The 21,934-nt window shown below is 46.6% G+C and overlaps 2 protein-coding genes across 2 annotated transcripts; one reads left to right on the forward strand and one right to left on the reverse strand.

Moving 5' to 3' along the window:
- Nucleotides 1-884: 884 nt before the first annotated feature.
- Nucleotides 885-4,086, reverse strand: CIB1 (calcium and integrin binding 1). Its single transcript, XM_067696969.1, has 7 exons — nt 3,929-4,086; nt 3,750-3,784; nt 2,585-2,693; nt 1,818-1,968; nt 1,563-1,681; nt 1,387-1,475; nt 885-1,142 (listed from the first exon to the last, which is right to left on the reverse strand). Exons 1-7 carry the CDS (start codon nt 3,977-3,979, stop codon nt 1,121-1,123), a joined length of 576 nt encoding a protein of 191 aa, XP_067553070.1. The 5' UTR covers nt 3,980-4,086; the 3' UTR covers nt 885-1,120.
- A 169-nt stretch (nt 4,087-4,255) lies between these two features.
- On the forward strand, nt 4,256-20,032 carry GDPGP1 (GDP-D-glucose phosphorylase 1). The gene is made up of 4 exons (XM_067696946.1): nt 4,256-4,683; nt 4,923-5,037; nt 17,530-17,586; nt 18,679-20,032. Exon 4 carries the CDS (start codon nt 18,688-18,690, stop codon nt 19,843-19,845), a length of 1,158 nt encoding a protein of 385 aa, XP_067553047.1. The 5' UTR covers nt 4,256-4,683; nt 4,923-5,037; nt 17,530-17,586; nt 18,679-18,687; the 3' UTR covers nt 19,846-20,032.
- The last annotated feature ends 1,902 nt before the right edge of the window (nt 20,033-21,934 follow it).

Below are 21,934 nucleotides of genomic sequence, written 5' to 3' on the forward strand. Positions count from 1 at the left end.
CCCAGGAGAGAGTATATGACAATGTACACCTTCCCTCGGAATTCCAGGAAGACTGTTGCCTGCCTTCCTCCATCCCAGCCTGCAAACCTGTGTCCCTTTTCCCCACACCTGCCCTGGCCTCCTCTTCAAAACCAGTCCCCAGTTCACCCCTACACCTTGCAGCCTCCACTCTAAGGGATGTTGATACTGCCCAGCACAGGGGCCCTGAGTTTATGTGGGTTTTGTATTCTTTTTAATAAAATGCACTTTACTTTTTTTTTTTAATAAAATCTAAAGAATTGAAATTGAATCATGCCCCTTCCAAAAAGCAAAGGACTGTTGCTTTTTGAGGCTGGTATAGTTCTTTCAGTTCTGGGAGGTTCTAGGCCTCCTCTTTCAGGTGCTAGTGGGCCAGACCCAGCCCAGCCTGGCCAACCACACCTCCCAGCAGAGCCAGGTTCTTAAAGTGGGGAGTTCAACCAACACACTGATGGGCGGGGGAGGGGATTTGTTCACTTTACTTCAGTCCCTTTACTTTGCATCCCCAGTTCAGTTCAGGGATGGGGCACAGGGGACAAGGTCTTGAGTTTTCTTGTTTTAACTTGAAAAGAATTTTTATCTTTAAAATGATCACACAGTAAAACTAACTTTTTTCTTTTAGTACACAGTTCTGCAAGTTTTAACACATGTATAAAATCATGTAACCATCACCACAAATCAGGATACAGAAGAGTTCCACCCCTCATGTTACCCTTCATACTCACACCCTCACGAGGGGTGGGAAGCGCGGGGTACAGCCTGACTTCCTGCTGTCCGCTTTAGATCCTTATTCCCAGTGTGACCAAAGGCTCCTAGAAGTCCACTCCTTCCTCATGCCAGCGTTTCTAGTGTCACACAAAGGCCCAAAACTTCTAAACCTTTATTATTGACTAGCAGAAACACAAACAGCGATGACAGTGACAGTGAGAAGGGGAGAAGCCTTGACATGGAGGACCCTCCCCTGTCCCAAGCAAGACTGCGCAGTGCCACCTCCAGGCTGGGCCAGCTTGGCCGGCCCTGGCAACACGGGGGTAACCTTGGCCGTGGCTCAGCAGTGGAAAGTTTCTTCGACAGGGTGCTGGGACACACGCTGTGGCTCCTGTCACAGGACAATCTTAAAGGAGCTGAACAAAAGAAGAATGCATTAGGTTTTCTGCTGGCAGAGGAAGGTAGGGACTAAACCCAAACTTCCCTACCTCTCCCCTAAGACCCTTTGGAATGGGCTGTGTCCCATATCTGTGAGTCCCCTCTAGAAGAATAGCTACTCTACTACATTCAGAGGAAGCAGGAGGCTTTCTCTAACCCCAGGTACCGCCTCCCATAATAACGTCGCAGACTCAGTGCAACAAATGAGCACCACAGTCATACCTGGCAAAGTCTGGTGAGCGGGAGATGACATGCTGGAATTCAGAAAGATTGATGGTCCCATCCCTATCAATGTCAGACTCTTCTAGGATCTGGGAAAGGGAAAGCTTCAGGCCAAAGCCCAACCCTTCCCTCCTGCTCCCCGGCCCGGCCCAGCCGAGCCCGGCCCCGTTGCTCACATTGTCGATGAGCTGCTTCATCTCTGAGGCACTGAGCCGTGTGTCCTCCCCCTCTCCCGTGAGGCAGTTCACGAGCTGGCTCAGGTCTTCTCTGTTCAAGGTTCCGTCATCATCAAAATCTAGAAAGCAGACGCAGGAAGCCAGAAAGGACGTGGTCAGGATGAGCTCCAAGCTCCTGACCCCCAGCTCCCAAGCAGTACCCCCACGAAGACCATGTTGGAAGGGGTGGTGTTCCACCCGGCCCCTGGTTCTTACCGAAGATGCGGAAGGCATAGTGGGACTTGATGTCTGGGGTGGCTGTGTCACTGAATACACTGAGGAGGTCCAAGAAGTCCTCAAAGCTCAGGCTGTCTCTGGTTGGGGAAGTGGAGAAGACCCTGCAGATTCGCTCCTTGAAGGGGTTGGCCTAGGCAAGAAAGCCCTCTATGAATGCCACAGGATGCAGCCCAAGTCACACACTCAAACCCCACTGGGAAACTGGAGGGAACAGTTCAGGCTCTCGAGGGGAGAACGATCAGTGCTTTGGGGCCAGCACGGAGCTCAGGAGGACCAATGACCCAGCTGGGGATGGCTTCCCAGGAGTCAGAGCTTAACCCAAAGGCAGGCCTGGGAGCACAGAAGGAAGAGGAAGGCATCCTAAGCAAAGAGGACAAGATGGGCTGGTTATTTTAAAACACAAAACATTTCACTGAGCACTTACCGTGTTACAGGCACTAGGCCAGGCACTTTGCATAGCAATTTTCACAGCAGCCCTATGGAGAGCAATCAGCCTCTGGAACAGGGTTTCTCAAGCTTTAATAAGGTAATTCAACTCCTCTTAAAGGATAAAACTTGTTTGAACCTCCAAGAATATGTCTGAGAATCCCAGGTTGCACAACACCCTTCTATATAATTCTCTTGGATGATATTGGTAAAGCCCTAGTCCCCAGGAAATCAGGGCTAAAAAGGGAAAAAACTAGAATGGGGACCAGTGACCACATGATCTCAAAAGGAGTAGCAGAGGGAGGCTGGGGGGCTGGCACCTTGAGCTCTGGAAGGCTGAGGATCTGCTCCAAGGACACTCGTGCCTGCAGTGACTCCTCCACACTCCGGTGCTCCTGGGGAAGAAGCTCACAAAACCGCCTGTGGGCTCTGGCAGAAGGAGGGGAACCTGTTGTTGTCCCTTCCTGAGTGTATTACATCCCCACTCCTTGCCTTGCTACCCATTATAAACCAGGTGAGGAGCTAAGCCACACACACAGTATGTCTGAGTCTCAGGCATAAGCCAAGAGGAGATGTATCACAAGACAATATAGGCTGGGAGTCCATTCTTGCAATGGGTATTGACTGTGGGCCCACTGTGTCCCAGGCACTGGGCCCTGGTTCTAGACCTCCTGAGGGACAGAGAGGTCTGGGAAGGAGCCAGAAGTTGGCCCTGAAGAACAAATGAAAAGAGCTGAACTGAAATCTCATTCTCATTTCATTTCAGGAATCTCCTGCTGCTCCTCAAAGCAGCTACCCTGAACTATCTCCTCCTTAGGCACCATCTCATTCCCACTGGGATTACTTTTGCCCAGAGAAGCTCAGTAATCTTCTCACTCAAGTGCCCTGGCCACATAAAGCTTGCCCACGGCTAGGAAGGGGGTTCCAGTCCCAGTTCAAATTCTCCTACTCAGTCTTAGGCAAATTATCAAACTGTTTCATTGTCCCCATACCTCCGTCGTGAGGGTTAAATTAGGTAATGTAGACAACCTCGTAGCACAGCCTGGCACATGGCAAGTGCTCAATAAGCGTTAACGGTTACTGTATTATTCAGGTAAAGGAGGAGCCAAGCTCCCCAAGTAGGTAAAGCAGCCCAGAACTACAGCAGCCCCTGCCGGACTGGAGCAGGAACTTCGGTTATGCAGAAGCCAGTAGAGCGAGGTCAAAGAGCGCCCAACTTTGGCTGGAAGCTGCGAGGTGACTCCACGGTGCACAGCTGCGGCCGCCGGCGCCAGCGGGGAGGTCGTGCCGGGAAGAGGGCACAGCCTAGCGCCCAGGGCCCTGCACTCCAGTTCCGGGGCTCAGCTCCTGACCTCGGGCAGGCCCCTGCCGCTCCCTCTGGCGGGGCCTCAGTTTGCCCACCTGTAAGACAGAGCCTCCCCCCGCCCCCCACCCCCGAAATCGTCCCTAGAAGATCCCGGAGGTGAGGTTCGAGACAGCACTTACAGGAGGATCTCCTGTTTGGTCAGGAACGTCAAGTCCTGGAAGGCAAAACAAGACAGGGGGTCAGCGGGCGGCCCGAGGCCAGAGGCCGCGGCCGCTGCCCTGCCGCCGCTCGGGGACGCCCCCAACCGCCCGAGCGCAGGGCCGCGCGCAAACTCCCTGGGAACTGGCGTCTCACGCACCTGGTACTCGACCAGCAGCTCCTTGGACAGGCGACTGCCCGAGCCCCCCATTGCCGCGCCGCGCGTACCGCTCCGCCAACTCCTCTCGGGACGCCGGTAACTTTCTCACTTCCGCCCTCGGGCCGCGTCACCGCCCAGTCCCCGCGGCAACCGCTCCTGCGGCTACCGCCCCCAGGCCCGCCCCCTCCTTTAAAGTTCCCAGGCGCTCCCCGCCCGGTTCAGCCAGCTGGATCCCGGCTCTAGGCAGTTCCCGGCGAGCTGGAGGCGGGGCCCGCGGCGGGGCCGGACGTTCCAGGGCGGAGCCCAGGCCGCACGACCCCGCCTCCTGGATGGGCGGGACGGGCCGCGCCGCGTACCTGCGTGCAGCTTGCGCAGGCGTTAAGGGTGCCACGACCTCGCTATGGCCCCGGCAGGATTTCGGGGGAAGGCGAGCGTGTTTGCCTCACCTGCATTGCGTGGCGGGGGGGACGGGGCGGCTTTGTGTGGAGACCGGTAAGGGGCATTAGGGAAGTGTTTGGAGCAAAGGGTAACCGAGAAACCTTGTGACTCGCTGAGTGGCCCGAGGCGGTCGGCTGCCCCTCTGCCCAACGAGGGCTCTTCCACCCGGACGTTACCACCGAGCACCTGCCGTACGTGTTGCAACCCTCATACCACCTCTCCAGAAATAACCATAACCTTTCTGCCTACTGAGGCCGTTTACTGAGGGCCCACTGAAGCGCTCTGCATAGCTTCAGTTCTTACAACAGTTCTTTAAGGTAAGTTACCGTTTTACAAATTTGGAAATGCAGAGGCTCAGGGGAGTTCAGTGACTTGTCTAGACTCGGTCATTTACAAAGCCGTCTCTCCAGTCTAAGGCTCTTTTCAAGAATCCGCCCTGCTGTACTCATTCCAGCCTACGTGCTGTCCTCTGACCCCACCCTGCGTCCAGACTGCATGCTGGGGGAGGCAGGGATCGAAGCTGACCTATTTGCTCTTGTCCCCTCTCAACTCCTAGGACAATGCTTGACACATGGTAGGCTCTCAATATTTATTGGATGTATGCATGAATGAATTAACCTACACTGTTCCAAAAGGTGAGGATCACAAGCTACTGCGTGGAGGAGGTGGAGGTGCGGTTAATTTTTTTTTTCCACATCTTTATTGGAGTATAATTGCTTTACATTGTTGTGTTAGTTGCTGCTGTATAACAAAGTGAATCAGCTATACGTATACATATATCCCCATATCCCCTCCCTCTTGCGTCTCCCTCCCACCCTCCCTATCCCACTCCTCTAGGCGGTCACAAAACACCGAGCTGATCTCCCTGTGCGATGCAGCTGCTTCCCACTAGCTATCTGTTTTACATTTGGTAGTGCATATATGTCCATGCCACTCTCTCACTTCGTCCCATCTTACCCTTCCCCCTCCCCGTGTCCTCAAGTCCATTCTTTACGTTTATGTCTTTATTCCTGTCCTGCCCCTAGGTTCTTCAGAACCATTTTTTTTTTGAGATTCTATATATATGTATCAGCATACGGTATTTGTTTTTCTCTTTCTGACTTACTTCACTCTGATAAAAGACTCTAAGTCCACCCACCTCACTACAAATAACTCAATTTCGTTTCTTTTTATGGGTGAGTAATATTCCATTGTGTATATGTGCCCATCTTTTTTTTTTAATTTATTGATTTTTTTTATTTTTGGCTGCATTGGCTCCTTTGTTGCTGTGCACGGGCTTTCTCTAGTGGTGGCGAGCGGGGGCTACTCTTCGTTGTGGTGCGCGGCCTTCTCGCTGTGGTGGCTTCTCTTGTTGCGGAGCACGGGCTCTAGGTGCACAGGCTTCAGTAGTTGTGCCACGTGGGCTCAGTAGCTGTGGCTCGTGGGCTCTAGAGCGCAGGCTCAGTAGTTGTGACGCACAGGCTTAGTTGCTCTGTGGCATGTGGGATCTTCCCAGACCAGGGCATGAACCCATGTCCCCTGCATTGGCAGGTGGACTCCTAACCACTGTGCCACCAGGGAAGCCCATGCCACATCTTCTTTATCCATTCATCCACCAATGGACACTTAGGTTGCTTTCCATGTCGTGGCTATTGTAAATAGTGCTGCAGTGAACATTGTGGTACATGACTCCTTTTGAATTATGGTTGTCTCGGTATTTGCCCAGTAGTGGGATTGCTGGGTCATATGGTAGTTCTATTTAGTTTTTTAAGGAACCTCCATACTGTTCTCCATAGTGGCTGTATCAATTTACATTCCCACCAGCAGTGCAAGAGGGTTCCCTTTTCTCCACACCCTCTCCAGCATTTATTGTTTGTTTGTTTGTTTGTTTTTTTAATTCAAACCTATATTTGCAGTTTCTAAAATGCTGATCCATAGACCACTCTCTCGTTACACATGTGCACCAACGGAAAAGCAAAGAGAACCCTGGTCATCCCACGAGAGGAACAGCTCCTCATCCAACAGTCTTCAGAAGGCTACACGTGCAGTCCCTGCGCCCATCCAGGTGGCGATGCAATAAATACACAGCTCGCCCTGCTCGCCTCGGTCCAGCCAGGCCCGCCACTACCTGTTGTAGGCCCACTCCTTTTTGGACTTCTCCAGGGCCTTGTCCATGGTCTTCTCGTTCTCCCCTCAACATTTGGGGCAGTACCACTTGCCCTTGGGTTTATGGTTCAGCCCCACGCAGGAGAAGTGGAACCACTCGATGGGGCACTCGTCATTGTCACAGCCGATCATCTCTCCATAGGAGACCTGATTGCACAGACAGTACGTGGGCTCGTTCAGGTCAATGGGAAGGTCCGCAGGGGATGCTTCCCTCTCAGCTTTGGCCTTGGAGCGTTTCTTCTTCTTGGAGGCCTTCACCTTCTTCTCTGTAGATTTTTTGATGATGGCCATTCTGACCCGTGTGAGGTGATACCTCATTGTAGTTTGATTTGCATTTCTCTAATGATTAGTGATATTGAGCATCCTTTCATGTGTTTGTTGGCAATCTGTATATCTTCTTTGGAGAAATGTCTGTTTAGGTCTTCTGCCCATCTTTGCATTGGGTTGTTTGTTTTTTTGATACTGAGCTGCATGAGCTGCTTGAGCTGCTTGTATATTTTGGAGATTAATCCTTTGTCAGTTGCTTCACTTGCAAATATTTTCTCCCATTCTGAGGGCTGTCTTTTTGTCTTGTTTATGGTTTCCCTTGCTGTGCATAAGCTTTTAAGTTTCGTTAGATTTCATATGTTTATTTTTGTTTTTACTTCCATTTCTCTAGGGGATGGGTCAAAAAGGATCTTGCTATGATTTATGTCATAGAGTGTTCTGCCTGTATTTTCCCCTAAGAGTTTTATAGTGTCTGGCCTTATATTTAGGTCTTTAATCTACTTGAGGTTATTTTTGTGTATGGTGTTAGGAAGTGTTCTAATTTCATTCTTTTACATGTAGTTGTCCAGTTTTCCCAGGACCACTTATTGAAGAGGCTGTCTTTTCTCCATTGTATATTCTTGCCTCCTTTATCAAAGATAAGGTGACCATATGTGCATGAGTTTATCTCTGGGCTTTCTATCCTGTTCCATTCTGTCCTTTCTATCCTGTTCCTGTTCTATCCTGTTCCATTGATCTATATTTTTGTTTTTGTGCCAGTACCATACTGTCTTGATTACTGTAGCTTTGTAGTATAATCTGAAGTCAGGGACCCTGATTCCTCCAGCTCCATTTTTCTTTCTCAAGATTGCTTTGGCTTTTCAGGGTCTTTTGTGTTTCCATACAAATTGTGAAATTTTTTGTTCTAGTTCTGTGAAAAATGCCATTGGTAGTTTGATAGGGATTGCATTGAATCTGTAGATTGCTTTGGGTAGTATAGCCATTTTCACAGTGTTGATTCGTCCAATGCAAGAACATGGTATATCTCTCCATCTGTTTGTATCATCTTTAATTTCTTTCATCAGTGTCTTATAGTTTTTTGTCTCCTTAGGTAGGTTTATTCCTAGGTATTTTATTCTTTTTGTTGCAGTGGTAAATGGGAGTGTTTACTTAATTTCTCTTTCTGATCTTTTGTTGTTAATGTATAGGAATGCAAGAGATTTCTGTGCATTAATTTTGTATCCTGCCACTTTACCAAATTCATTGATTAGCTCTAGTAGTTTTCTGGTAGCATCTTAAGGATTCTCTATGTAAAGTATCATGTCATCTGCAAACAGTGACAGTTTTACTTTTTCTTTTCCAATTTGGATTCCTTTTATTTCTTTTTCTTCTCTGATTGCTGTGGCTAAAACTTCCAAAACTATGTTGAATACTAGTAGTGAAAGTGGGCAACCTTGTCTTGTTCCTGATCTTAGTGAAAATGGTTTCAGTTTTTCACCATTGAGAACAATGTTGGCTGTGCGTTTGTCATATATGGCCTTTATTATGTTGAGGTAAGTTCCCTCTGTGCCTACTTTCTGGAGAGTTTTTATCATAAATGGGTATTGAATTTTGTCAATAGCTTTTTCTGCATCTGTTGAGATTATCATATGGTTTTTATCCTTCAGTTTATTAATATGGTGTATCACATTGATTGATTTGCGTATACTGAAGAATCCTTGCATTCCTGGGATAAACCCCACTTGATCATGGTGTATGATCCTTTTAATGTACTGCTGGATTCTGTTTGCTAGTATTTTGTTGAGGATTTTTGCATCTGTGTTCACCAGTGATATTGACCTGTAGTTTTCTTTTTTTGTGACATCTTTGCCTGGTTTTGGTATCAGGGTGATGGTGGCCTCGTAGAATGAGTTTGGGAGTGTTCCTCCCTTTGCTATACTTTGGAAGAGTTTTAGAAGGATAAGTGTTAGCTCTTCTCTATATGTTTGATAGAATTCACCTGTGAATCCATCTGGTCCTGCACTTTTGTTTGTTGGAAAATTTTTAATCACAGTCTCAATTTCAGTGCTTGTGATTGGTCTGTTTATATTTTCTATTTCTTCCTGGTTCACTCTTGGAAGGTTGTGCTTTTCTAAGAATTTGTCCATTTCTTCCAGGTTGTCCATTTTATTGGCATATAGTTGCTTGTAGTGATCTCTCATGATCCTTTGTATTTCTGCAGTGTCAGTTGTTACTTCTCCTTTTTCATTTCTAATTCTATTGATTTGAGTCTTCTCCCTTTTTTTCTTGATGAGTCTGGCTAATGGTTTATCAGTTTTGTTTATCTTCTCAAAGAACCAGCTTTTACTTTCATTGATCTTTGCTGTCATTTCCTTTATTTCTTTTTCCTTTATTTCTGATCTGATCTTTATGATTTATTTCCTTTTGCTAACTTAGGGGGGTTTTTTGTTCTTCTTTCTCTAATTGCTTTAAGTGTAAGGTTAGGTTGTTTATTTGAGATTTTTCTTGTTTCTTGAGGTAGGATTGTATTGCTGTAAACTTCCCTCTTAAAACTGCTTTTGCTGCATCCCATAGGTTTTGGGTTGTCATGTTTCCATTGTCATTTGTTTCTAGGTATTTTTTGATTTCCTCTGATTTCTTCAGTGATTTCTTGGTTATTTAGTATTGTTTAACCTCCATGTGTTTGTATTTTTTACAGTTTTTTCCTGTAATTGATATCTAGTCTCATAGCATTGTGGTCAGAAAAGATGCTTGATAGATACGATTTCAGTTTTCTTAAATGTACCAAGACTTGATTTGTGACCCAAGATATGATCTATCCTAGAGAATGTTCCATGAGCACTTGAGAAGAAAGTGTATTCTGTTGTTTTTGGATGGAATGTCCTATAAATATCAATTAAGTCCATCTTGTTTAATGTATCATTTAAAGCTTGTGTTTCCTTATTTATTTTCATTTTGACTGATGTGTCCATTGGTGAAAGTGGGGTGTTAAAGTCCCCTACTATTTTTGTGTTACTGTCAATTTCCCCTTTTATGACTGTTAGATTTGCCTTATGTATTGAGGTGTTCCTATGTTGGGTGCGTAAATATTTACAATTGTTATATCTTCTTCTTGGATTGATCCCTTGATCATTATGTAGTGTCCTTCTTTGTCTCTTGTAATAGTCTTTATTTTAAAGTCTGTTTTGTCTAATATGAGAATTGCTACTCCAGCTTTCTTTTGATTTCCATTTGCATGGAATATCTTTTTCCATTCCCTCACTTTCAGTCTGTATGTGTCCCTGGGTCTGAAGTGGGTCTCTTGTAGACAGCATATGTATGGGTCTTATTTTTGTATCCATTCAGCCAGTCTGTGTCTTTTGGTTGGAGCATTTAATCCATTTACATTTAAGGTAATTATCGATATGTATGTTCCTATTACCATTTTCTCAATTGTTTTGGGTTTGTTATTGTAGGTCTTTTCCTTCTCTTGTGTTTCCTGCCTAGAGAAGTTCCTTTAGCATTTGTTTTAAAGCTGGTTTGGTGGTGCTGAATTCTCTTAGCTTTTGCTCGTCTGTAAAGGTTTTTTTTTGGGTTCGCAGGCCTGTCACTGTTGTGGCCTCTCCCGTTGCGGAGCACAGGCTCCGAACGCGCAGGCTCAGCGGCCATGGCTCACGGGTCCAGCCGCTCCGCGGCATGTGGGATCTTCCCAGACCGGGGCACGAACCCACGTCCCCTGCATCAGCAGGTGGACTCTCAACCACTGCGCCACCAGGGAAGCCCAGTGTAAAGGTTTTAATTTCTCTGTCGAATCTGAATGAGATCCTTGCTGGGTAGAGTAATCTTGGTTGTAGGTTTTTCCCTTTCATCACTTTAAATATGTCCTGCCACTCCCTTCTGGTTTGCAGAGTTTCTGCTAAAAGATCAGCTGTTAACTTTATGGAGATTCCCTTCTGTTATTTGTTGCTTTTCCCTTGCTGCTTTTAATATTTTTTCTTTGTATTTAATTTTTGATAGTTTGATTTATATGTGTCTTGGCATGTTTCTCCTTGGATTTATCCTGTATGGGACTCTCTGCGCTTCCTGGACTTGATTGACTCTTTCCTTTCCCATATTAGGGACGTTTTCAACTATAATCTCTTCAAATATTTTCTCAGACCCTTTCTTTTTCTCTTCTTCTTCTGGGACCCCTATAATTCTAATGTTGGTGCGTTTAATGTTGTCCCAGAGGCCTCTGAGACTGTCCTCAATTCTTTTCATTCTTTTTTCTTTATTCTGCTCTGTGGTAGTTATTTCCACTATTTTATCTTCCAGGTCACTTATCCATTCTTCTGCCTCAGTTATTCTGCTATTGATTCCTTGTAGAGAATTTTTTATTTCATTTTTTGTGGTGTTCATCATTGTTTGTGTGCTCTTTAGTTCTTCTAGGTCCTTGTTAAATGTTTCTTGTATTTTCTCCATTCTATTTCCAAGATTTTGGATCATCTTTACTATCATGACTCTGAATTCTTTTTCAGGTAAATTGCCTGTTTCCTCTTCATTTGTTTGGTCTGGTGGGTTTTTGCCTTGCTCCTTCATCTGCTGCGTATTTCTCTGTCTTTTCATTTTGCTTAACTTACTGTGTTTAGGGTCTCCTTTTCGCAGGTTGCATGTTCGTAGTTCCTGTTGTTTTTGGTGTCTGCCCCCAGTGGGTAAGGTTGGTTCAGTGGGTTGTGTAGGCTTCCCTGTGGGGGGGGACTGGTGGATGAGGTTGGATCTTGTCCTTCTGGTGAGCAGGACCATGTCCAGTGTTGTGTTTTGGGGTGTCTGTGAACTTAGTATGATTTTAGGCAGCCTCTCTGCTAATGGGTGGGGTTGTGTTCCTGTCTAGTTGTTTGGCATGGGGTGTCCAGCACTGGAACTTGCTAGTCGTTCAGTGGATCTGGGTGTTAGTGTTGAGATGAAGTTCTCTGGGAGAGCTCTCGCCGATTGATATTACATGGGGCCAGGAGGTCTCTGGTGGTCTAGCGTCCCAAACTCGGCTCTCCCACCTCAGAGGCTCCGGCCTGGTAGCCGGCCGGAGCACCAAGACCCTTTCTACCACATGGCCAGGTACGTGGGGAGTTTTTTGCCTTTTGGGAAGTCTGAGGTCTTCTGCCAGCATTCAGTAGGTGTTCTGTAGGAGTTGTTCCACATGTAGATGTACTTTTGATGTATTTGTGGGGATGAAGGTGATCTCCATGTCTTACTCCTCCACCATCTTGAAGGTACTCTCTGATCCATGTCTGAAACTTCCAGTTCTGAAGCTTTGACAGCATTTCCTTCCCTCCATTCACAGCCACGTTTCTCTGCTAGCCTGTTGTTGGCAGGAGCCAGCTCCTCACAAGCTAGTGGACTGAGCAGGTCACTTCCTCACTGCTTGTTGGCTGGAAGTCTCAATCAGTTCTTTGCCATTTGAGTCTTTCCATAAGGTACCTTACACATGGCAGGTGGCTTCCATGTATATATGTCTCTGCAGATTCTCTCCCTGGTAGGCTGGTCTCGCACCAGCGTTCGCTGCCAGTCATGGAACTTCCAGAAGCTGAGGAGGCATGCTCCGAGGTTAATTATCTTTTATTGTTGTTTGTTTTCAGCTTTAATGTGGTATAATTTTTTTAATACAAATTTGTTTATTTATTTATTTTTGGTTGCCTTGGGTCTTCATTGCAGTGCACGGGCTTCTCATTGTGGTGGCTTCTCTCGTTGCGGAGCTCGGGCTCTAGGCGTGTGGGCCTCAGTAATTGTGGCTTATGGGCTCTAGAGTGCAGGCTCAGTAGTTGTGGCGCACAGGCTTCGTTGCTCCATGGCATGTGGGATGTTCCCGGACCAGGGCTCGAACCTGTGTCCCCTGCATTGGCAGGTGGATTCTTAATCACTGTGCCACCAGGGAAGTCCATAAATTATTAAATAGTTATTCTGAGTCATCCAGCAGTCCCTGGTAAGTCTGGTTAGCGTATTGTCCTTCCTGTGCCCGATCAACCCTTGACACAGTGATAAAACTGAGTGGCTGATTTAAAAATAACTCGTAGTGCTATTTTTAAACAAAACAATTATTTTGTTTCTTGGTTGGATCTTTCAAAGGTTTGTTCATTGATCATTTTTTTATTAAAATACCCTCCCTTGGATTTGTGAATTCTAACTTTTTTTTGTTTTCCAAGACATTTCATTCCCTGCTTGTAATATTATTTCCCTCTTCCTCTTTTCCTTGAGACATTACATAGGATGGCCACACAGGGTTTGTCTGACGTGGTGATATTTGTTGTTTGATGTTTGAGACCTAAATGAGCCAGGCATGTGAAGAATACCTGGGAGGAGGGTATTTTAGGCTGAGAGAACATAAATCACCAAGGCCCTGAGCAGGAGCAAGTTTAGGAAGAGTGAGCAGCAGAGTAGGCCAAGGGAAGAGTGGTCTGGGAGGAGGTAAGAGGGGGAGGCACCGCTAAGCCTTGAGAGCCCGGAGGCCATGATGAGGAAATGGACTTTGTTCTAGGGGCTCAAGGTCACATCCCTAGTGAATGGAAGAGCCAGAATTCAAACACCTTGTCAGCCTCCAAAACCACATCTCTCACTTTCCTGCCAGGATGATACTGACTACACAGGCTTGTTGTGAGGGTCACCTGAGTGCACTTGGAAAGCCCCCAACCCATGCCTCACACAACACAGACATGCGAACAGTGTGCCCTTTCTCCTGGTTTTCCTATGTAGGTTCAGTCCTGTTGTGTGGTCACTATGATTTGTCACTTTCAAGTATTCCTCTTTATTCCTAGGTTTTGTTTTTGCCTCCTAGTTCACTTGAATATAAATACAACCATACCCACTTTCTTTTTTTTTTTTTCTTTTTGCGGTACGCGGGCCTCTCACTGCTGTGGCCTCTCCTGCTGCGGAGCACAGGCTCCTGACGCACAGGCTCAGCGGCCATGGCTCACGGGCCCAGCCGCTCCGCGGCATGTGGGATCTTCCCGGACCGGGGCACGAACCCGCGTCCCCTGCATCGGCAGGCGGACCCTCAACCACTGCACCATCAGGGAAGCCCCATACCCACCTTCTATTGATTCTATTGACTGATATGTCTTTACTCATATTTTTAGCCTTTTGGTATCATCTTGGCCCTAGGTCCTTGGTCCTAACCCCTGGCTTTTAATGTTACTCCAAATTTGTATCTAGCCCAGACCTTACCCTTAACCTCCAGGTTTGACTGTCCTACTGCCTACACCACTTTTCTTAGATGCCCAGGCTGCATCTCAGAGTCAATAATCAAAACTGAACTCTTGGTTTCTCCCTTCCTCTAGTCAACCTATTCTCACCGCACCTCCCCAGCATCTCCATCTCTGTAAATGCCACTGCAGTGCCTAGTTCCTGATGCCGAGTCACTCCCAGCTCTTCCTTTTCTGTCAGTCCCCATAGTCAGCCTGTCAGCAGGCCCTGTTGGTTCAGCCTTCAAAACATGACCCATATCCCCAGCTCCTTTGTCTCTGTTGCCATCTGTGTTGTCCAGTCGCCCTCACTGCTCACCTGGCCACCAGAGTGGCCTCCAAAGTGATCTCTGCTTCCCCTTTGCTCCCCTACAATCTATTTTCCACACAACAGTTAGAAAAAAGTTTATAAAATACCAGACGATCCTTATACTTAGAACCTGCCAGTGATTTCTTACTCCGTTTAGAATAAAATCCAAGTTCCTGACCATGAGGCATAAGGCCCTGCAGCTAATCTGGCCCCTGCCTTCCTCTCCAGCCTCATGGGGGGGCCCCGTCCCTTGGTCGGCCATACCTCAGTAACACTACCTCCTTTCTGTTCCTTGAACAGGCCACCCACCTGCCCTGCGAGACTTATGGCCTTGGACTTACAATTTCCTTTGCTTAGAGTACACTTTCCTCAGCTCTTCATTGTAGGCCTTTTCTCATCCTTCCTGTCTTAGTTCAGCTGTCATTTCAGAGGGCCCTGCCCCGCCCTCTTGTAGAAGTGGGATGCCCTGATCCCACCCCTTAGTCACCCTCTGTTGTATCACTTGTTTATTTCCCACAAAATGCTCTCACCACAGGTAGTTAATATTTTCCTTTTGCTTATCATCTGACTCCACCCCGGGATGTAAGCTCCATAAGGATATGTGTGGACTTTGTTCTCTTTATTTGCTACAATTTCCCCATTGCCTCATACACAGCAGTTACTTCATAAGTACTTGGGTTTTGTGGCTCAGCTGAACGTGGAGCAGGGTGCACAGAAGAGGTGGCCCCAGAGTATCAACAGTGGGGATGACGTAGGCATTGATTCTGAATGAATTAATGAATGAATGAGTGAATGAGAGAGTAAGTGAATACTTAGGTTTAGCTCATCAAATGGTTGGATTTCTTAAATCTATTTTGAGACCCACTTAAATTTTTTCAAGTTGTGGTAAAATATACATAACATGGGGCTTCCCTGGTGGCGCAGTGGTTGAGAGTCCGCCTGCCGATGCAGGGGACACAGATTCGTGCCCCGGTCCGGGAGGATCCCACATGCTGCGGGGCAGCTGAGCCCATGAGCCATGGCCGCTGAGCCTGTGCGTCTGGAGCCTGTGCTCCGCAATGGAAGAGGCCACAACAGTGAGAGGCCTGCGTACCACACACACACACAAAAAATACATAACATGAAATTTACCATCTTGATATTTTAAAAGTTGTAATTAAAAAACATGTAGCAGGGGCTTCCCTGGTGGCACAGTGGTTGAGAGTCCGCCTGCCAATGCAGGGGACACGGGTTCGTGCCCTGGTCCGCAGGGGACACAGGTTCGTGCCCTGGTCTGGGAGGATCCCACATGCCACGGAGCGGCTGGGCCCATGAGCCATGGCCGCTGAGCCTGCGCGTCCAGAGCCTGTGCTCCGCAACGGGAGAGGCCACAACAGTGAGAGGCCCGCGTACCGCAGGAAAAAAAAAAAAAAAACACATATCAGGGCTTCCCTGGTGGCGCAGTGGTTTAGAATCTGACTGCCAATGCAGGGGACACGGGTTCGAGCCCTGGTGTGGGAAGGTCCCACATGCCGCAGAGCAAGTAGGCCCATGAGCCACAACTACTGAGCCTGCGCGTCTGGAGCCTGTGCTCTGCAACAAGAGAGGCCACGACAGTGAGGCCCGTGCACCGCAATGAAGAGTGGCCCCCACTGGCCACAACTAGAGAAAGCCCTCGCACAGAAAACGAAGACCCAACACAGCCAAAAATAAATTAATTAATTAATTTAAAAAAATTCCTCCGTAAAAATACCACTAAGCTTTAAAAAAATAAAAATAAAATAAATAAAAAACACGTAGCATAGGGACTTCCCTGGTGGCGCAGTGGTTAAGAATCCGCCTGCCAATGCAGGGGACACGGGTTTGAGCCCTGGTCTGGGAAGATCCCACATGCCGCGGAGCAACTAAGCCCATGCGCCACAACTACTGAGCCTGTGATCTAGAGCCCGTGAGCCACAACTACTGAAGCCCGTGTGCCACAACTACTGAAGCCCGCTCGCCTAGAGTCCATGCTCGTCAACAAGAGAAGCCATTGCAGTGAGAAGCCCGTGTACCACAATGAAGAGTAGCCCCCGCCCACCGCAACTAGAGGAAGCCCGTGCTCACCAACAAAGACCCAACGCAACCAAATATAAATAAATAAATTTATTTATTTATTTAAAAAAAATATGGCAGTCTTCAAAAGTTAAAAAAAAAACACACATAGCATAAAATTTAACACCTTAACCATTTCTGAGTGTATAGTTCAGTAGTGTTAAATATATTCACATTGTTTGGTAGCCAATCTCCAGACCTCTTTCGTTCTTGCAAAACTGAAACTCTATGCCCATTAAACAACAAACAATTCCTCATTTTCTCCTCCCGCCAGCCCTTGGGAACCACGATTCTACTTTCTGTCTCTATGAATTTGAGCACTTTAGGTCTCTTATATAAGTGGACTCACAATATTTGTCCTTTGGTGACTGGCTCATTTCACTTAGCATAATGTCCTGAAGGTCCATCCGTGTTGTAACATGTTAGCATTTCGTGCTTTTTAAGGCTGAATAACATTCCATTGTCTGTCTATACTGCATCTTGTTTATCCATTTATCTATCAATGGATACTTAAGTTGCTTCCACCTTTTGGCTATTGTGAATAATGCTGCTATGAAAGTGGGTGTACAGATATCTCTTTTTGAGACCCTGCTTTTGGTTCTTTTGGATATATACCCAGAAGTGGGATTGCTGGATCATATAGTAATTCTATTTTTAATTTTTTGAGGAGCTGCTGTACTGTTTTCCATAGCAGCTGCATCACTTTACATTCCCACCAGCAGTGCACAAGGGTTCCAATTCTCCATATCCTTGCCAACACATGTTATTTTCTGTTTTTGATAGTAGCCATCCTAAAGGATGTTAAGTGGTATCTTACTGTGACTTTGATTTGCATTTCCCTAATTAGTGATGTTGAGCAGCTTTTCATGTGCTTGTTGGACATTTGTGTATCTTTGGAGAAATGTCTTGGGCTCACTTTAAATAGAATAATTAAAGATTTTATGTTTTATTGTCAATATTATGCTTAGCTCGAGTTTAAAAAAATTTTTTTATTGTGGTAAAAAACGCATAAGATTTACCACCTTAACCATTTCTAAGTGTGCAATTCAGTAGTGTTAAGTATATTCCCATCGTTGTGCCGCCAGTCTCTAGAACTTTTTCATCTTACAAAACTGAAACTCTATACTCATTAAACTCAGCTTGACTTTTAATATGTTGTTTTGTATGTTCTTTGTTTTTTCTGTTTTACTAATATGAAGTTTCTGGACCAGCAGAGCTGAGGGTACCCAAACTTGTACTGAGGCAACTCTACTGAGGTAAGCTTCATTCTGAAGTCCCATCTGGGCCAACAGCAGGTCATCTCCCTGACACTTCTGGGTCCACAGGGCTCCAGGGACCCAGTGGGAGATGAAGACAGGCAACTATATTTCTACCTTAAAGGATTGGCCTAGGGCACTTATGATGGGCCATCCTCACCCAAATGGTTCTATGTATGGCCATTTGGAATCACTACACAACAGTGGAAAAGCTGTTCCCACGAAGGAGTGGTCAGCTTTGAAACCTTGGCCATTCTCATGCACTGGAACACTGGTGCAGTTTTCTGGAGGGCAGTTTGACACACTGTCAAAAGCCTGAGCCATGAGCCTCCTCTGACCAGTGGTCTACTAAGATTTTATTTTAAAGGAAAATAAAAACATCTGCAAAGATAGATACACAGGATGTTCATCACAACATTGTATATAATAGTATGAAATTGGCAGCAACCTAAATGTACAGCAGTTAAAGATTTGTTAAAAAATTAAGATCCGGGACTTCCCTGTGGTCCAGTGGTTAAGACTCCGCACTCCCAATGCAGGGGGCACAGGTTTGATCCCTGGTTGGGGAACTAAGATCCTAGATGCCACATGGCACAGGCAAAAAAAAAAAGTCAAGGTCCACCTACATATGAAAATGAGGCTAAATGTAAATTGTGATTTTTCCCTGGGCACTGGAATAGGGTTGTAATTTATCTTTATTTTTTTAATCCATTAAGAAAGTTTACTCAATATATATAATTTTTAGAAAGAGAATTTGATTTATATTTTTAATTCAGTAAAAATGTATGCTAATCTGCAGGTGATAATTATGAGTGATTTCTTTGTTTTCAGAATATTTTACCAGAGGCATATATTACTTTTGTAATCAGAGCAAAAAGTAAAGGTTATTTGAAAATAAAAATAGGAGAGTTCCCTGGTGGCCTAGTGGTTAGAATTTGGGGCTTTCACTGCCATGGCCCAGGTTCAGCCCCTGGTCAGGGAACTGATATCCCGCCAGCTGCGTGGCACGGCCAAATAAATAAATAAATAATAAAAATAAAATCTTTGGAAATGGGATAGCATCATGTATTTTTCACCTTATGATTGTTTCAGGTCAGCCCCATGGCTATTCCACATGGTTCAAATGAAACTTCCTATTTGCTACCTCCAAACAGTGAGGACTGGGGAGGGCACGGCATTCCTGACTTTGTCTATGGGCAGAAGGAACTCGTGCCAGAAGGGATTCAGTGGCCAAGGAGCGGACCCAGCCTTCTGGACACACTGCCACTGTCTCGCTTTGACTCTGCCCTCTGCTTGGCCTGGAGGCAGCGGATGGAGCTGGGGCTGTTCCGCTACTGTCTGGGGGAGCTGCAGACCCAAACGCTTCCTGGTGCCGTGGGTTTTGTTGCTCAGCTGAATGTGGAGCGAGGTGTGCAAAGAAGGAGCCCCCAGAACATCAGGAGCGTGAGGCAGGCGTTTGACCCTGAACAGTTTAACTTCAACCAGATCCGGCCAGGAGAAGTCCTCTTCCGCTTGCACCGGAAGGCCGATCTCCCCAGTGCTCTCCAGCAAGACGACATCCTCGTGGTGATCAATGTCAGCCCCTTGGAGTGGGGCCACGTGCTGCTGGTGCCCGAGCCCACCCGAGGGCTCCCCCAGCGCCTGCTGCCAGGGGCACTGCAGGCCGGGGTTGAAGCTGTGCTGCTGAGCTCACACCCAGGCTTCCGAGTCGGCTTCAACAGCCTGGGTGGCCTGGCCTCAGTGAACCACCTCCACCTGCATGGCTATTACTTGGCCCACAGACTGCCCGTGGAGGGGGCCCCAAGCAAACCCCTGGATCCTGAGGGCCGTCTGCATCTGCTCCAGGACCTCCCAGCTCCTGGCTTCCTCTTTTATACAAGCGGGCCAGGGCCCGACTTGGAAGCCTTGATAAGCAGGGTATGTCGGGCCACTGACTATCTGGCTGACCACGAGATTGCACATAACTTGTTTGTGACCCGGGGGGCTCCACCTGGAAAGACATCATCTTCCTCAGCCCTCACGGGGGTCCGAGTAATTCTTTGGGCCCGGAAGTCCAGCTTTGGGATAAAGGAAGGCGAGGCCTTCAATGTTGCCCTCTGTGAGCTGGCCGGGCACCTCCCTGTCAAAACGTCCCAGGACTTCAGCAGCCTGACAGAGGCGGCGGCTCTGGCCGTCATCCGAGACTGTCTGCTGCCCCCAGCCCAAGCGGGAGAGGTGCAGGCAGCACTGGTGGCCTTGATAGCCAAGGAGGAGCAGTAATCCTTCCAGAAGTATTTATTTTGTAACCGATCTAAGTCTCTTTCCGGGAAGCTGTCCATCATGATCATGTGGGCACTTCATGAATGCCTTCTCACCTGTCTCAGCCTAAGGGGAGGGATAAAGAACTGGTAAGTGGTCTCTTTAAGGAGGAGGATACCTTGGAGTAAATCGAATGAATGAGCCCTCATGGATGTATCTGCTGCTTTTCACCTTTCTTCTTAGATAAGCCCCAGGGATGTCAAGCCTATTGTTAAGAAGGGAGTGTGTGCAAGAGTTAACACACTCCTGACTCGTATATGCCAACTTTTCTCTTCCTTTCTTATCAAATCTTAGCAAAGTGATAGTTTATCACTTCCTCTGTTCTTGCCTCTCTGCCTGTTCTCCCTTTGCCCACCACTGAGTTGTATTTCTTCATCCTGCCCCTACATATGTCCCCTCCATCCATATGCCCTATTTATAGCACATTCTTCGCCTACCTGGCCACCTTGAATTTTCCTTCAGCCCCAAAGCTGAGTTGAGTGTTCTTCACATACATCATTTCATGTGAAAACAAGGTGTCCTCACAACTTGAAAGTTGCAGGTCCTCTTAATACCCCCATTTAACAGACGAAGATATGGAGGCTGACAGAGGTTTAGTAATTTGTCCAAGGTCAGATGGCTCAAAAGTAGTGGAGTCAGGACTGCAACGCAGGCAATCAGACACCTGAAGCTGAGCTGGGGCTGTGCACGTGTGACTGCCATGTTAATAAAGTCTCATTGAGATGAAGCAGAATATGCATCACAACCCATTTCATAAGAAAATCAGTTTGACATTTAAATTCCTATAAACAGTTTTTGGTCATCCTCATGTTTTGGGCACATTGCAGTAATTTCAGCTTAATGCCTCTTTGTGCAAGCCTTTGCAAATATGGGCTCCAATAACATCACTTTATTTTGCTCGGTCACTCTCTGAAGGGAGTGCAGATGACCATTAGAGTAAAGTGGACTTTGTGTGTCGAAGGTGATGAGTCCAAATACCAGGATTTCCCCAGTTTTTCCTTAGGATTAATGTTCAGAGGAAAGCCTTCTCTGGCCCCAAATAAGTTTTTCCACAAAAAGTAAAAGTCAAATAGGTTTTCTTTGTGGTGGTACTTCTTAGCCATGAATACTTTGTGAATCGTCTAGAAGGGGATTTATGGAAGCTTTTTCTGAGCTTGAATATGGAACACTTAGAAGACCCTTTGTATCCAGAGCCCTGGGCTTTGAGCACAGTAGGTAAGTAAGAAGGGACAGTCCAGCTCAGGGCCTCTCCACCGCTTTGCTTGCTTTTTGTTTGTTTTATTTTTTGATGGAAGGTCTTTTGTACTAAGGGGTTTTGGACTTGATCTAATGGGAAACCTTGAAGAGTTTTAAATTGGGGAGTAACAAATATGCATTTTAGGGCGAATACTTAAGCTGCAGTGGATGGATGGATGGATGAAGGAAGGAAAAATAGAATAAGGGAATCCAATTAAGAGGCTGCTTAATGGTGGCAATTCAGGCAAGAAATGATGGTTCAGGTACTAGAACAGTGCCTGGAACGTTAAATATCTGTTAAATATGTGCCTGGAACGTTAAATATTTCCATTGGTGCAGAAGCCCCATGGCCAGGGGCTTCTGCACCAATGGAAATATTCTCCTCTTGGGTCTCTGGAGCTTCTGTTATCTGAAGGAAGTGTTTGCTGGCCACATCCTATCTCAATATATGCTGCTTGCCTGGAAGCAAGCTCAGCTGGTCCCTCCAGGGCAGGTGAGCCTATCTTAGGGGGAAGACTGGGAGCTTCAGAGCCAACAGTAGAGCCAGCTGAACGATCCAGCCTTCTAAGCAGCTTAGCCTAGCGCTCCACATCCATTAAGAGTCAGTGTGGGGTGAGAAGTGGAGTCAGAAAGAGTGAGAAAATTGTGCGTCCTGAAAGGCAAGGGACTCCAAAGCCATTTCAAGGAGGGGGTAATAGAGTATCATACACTGAAGGGAGGTAAAGAAATCTATGAATCGGAAAATGTACATGTCTTTTTAGAGGAGCGAAATTTTTTAAGTGTCCTTTAGATTTAAGCACATGGGATAATCTTA

The sequence above is a fragment of the Pseudorca crassidens genome, chromosome 1, assembly GCF_039906515.1.
Source record: "Pseudorca crassidens isolate mPseCra1 chromosome 1, mPseCra1.hap1, whole genome shotgun sequence".
Taxonomy (NCBI): Eukaryota; Metazoa; Chordata; class Mammalia; order Artiodactyla; family Delphinidae; genus Pseudorca; species Pseudorca crassidens.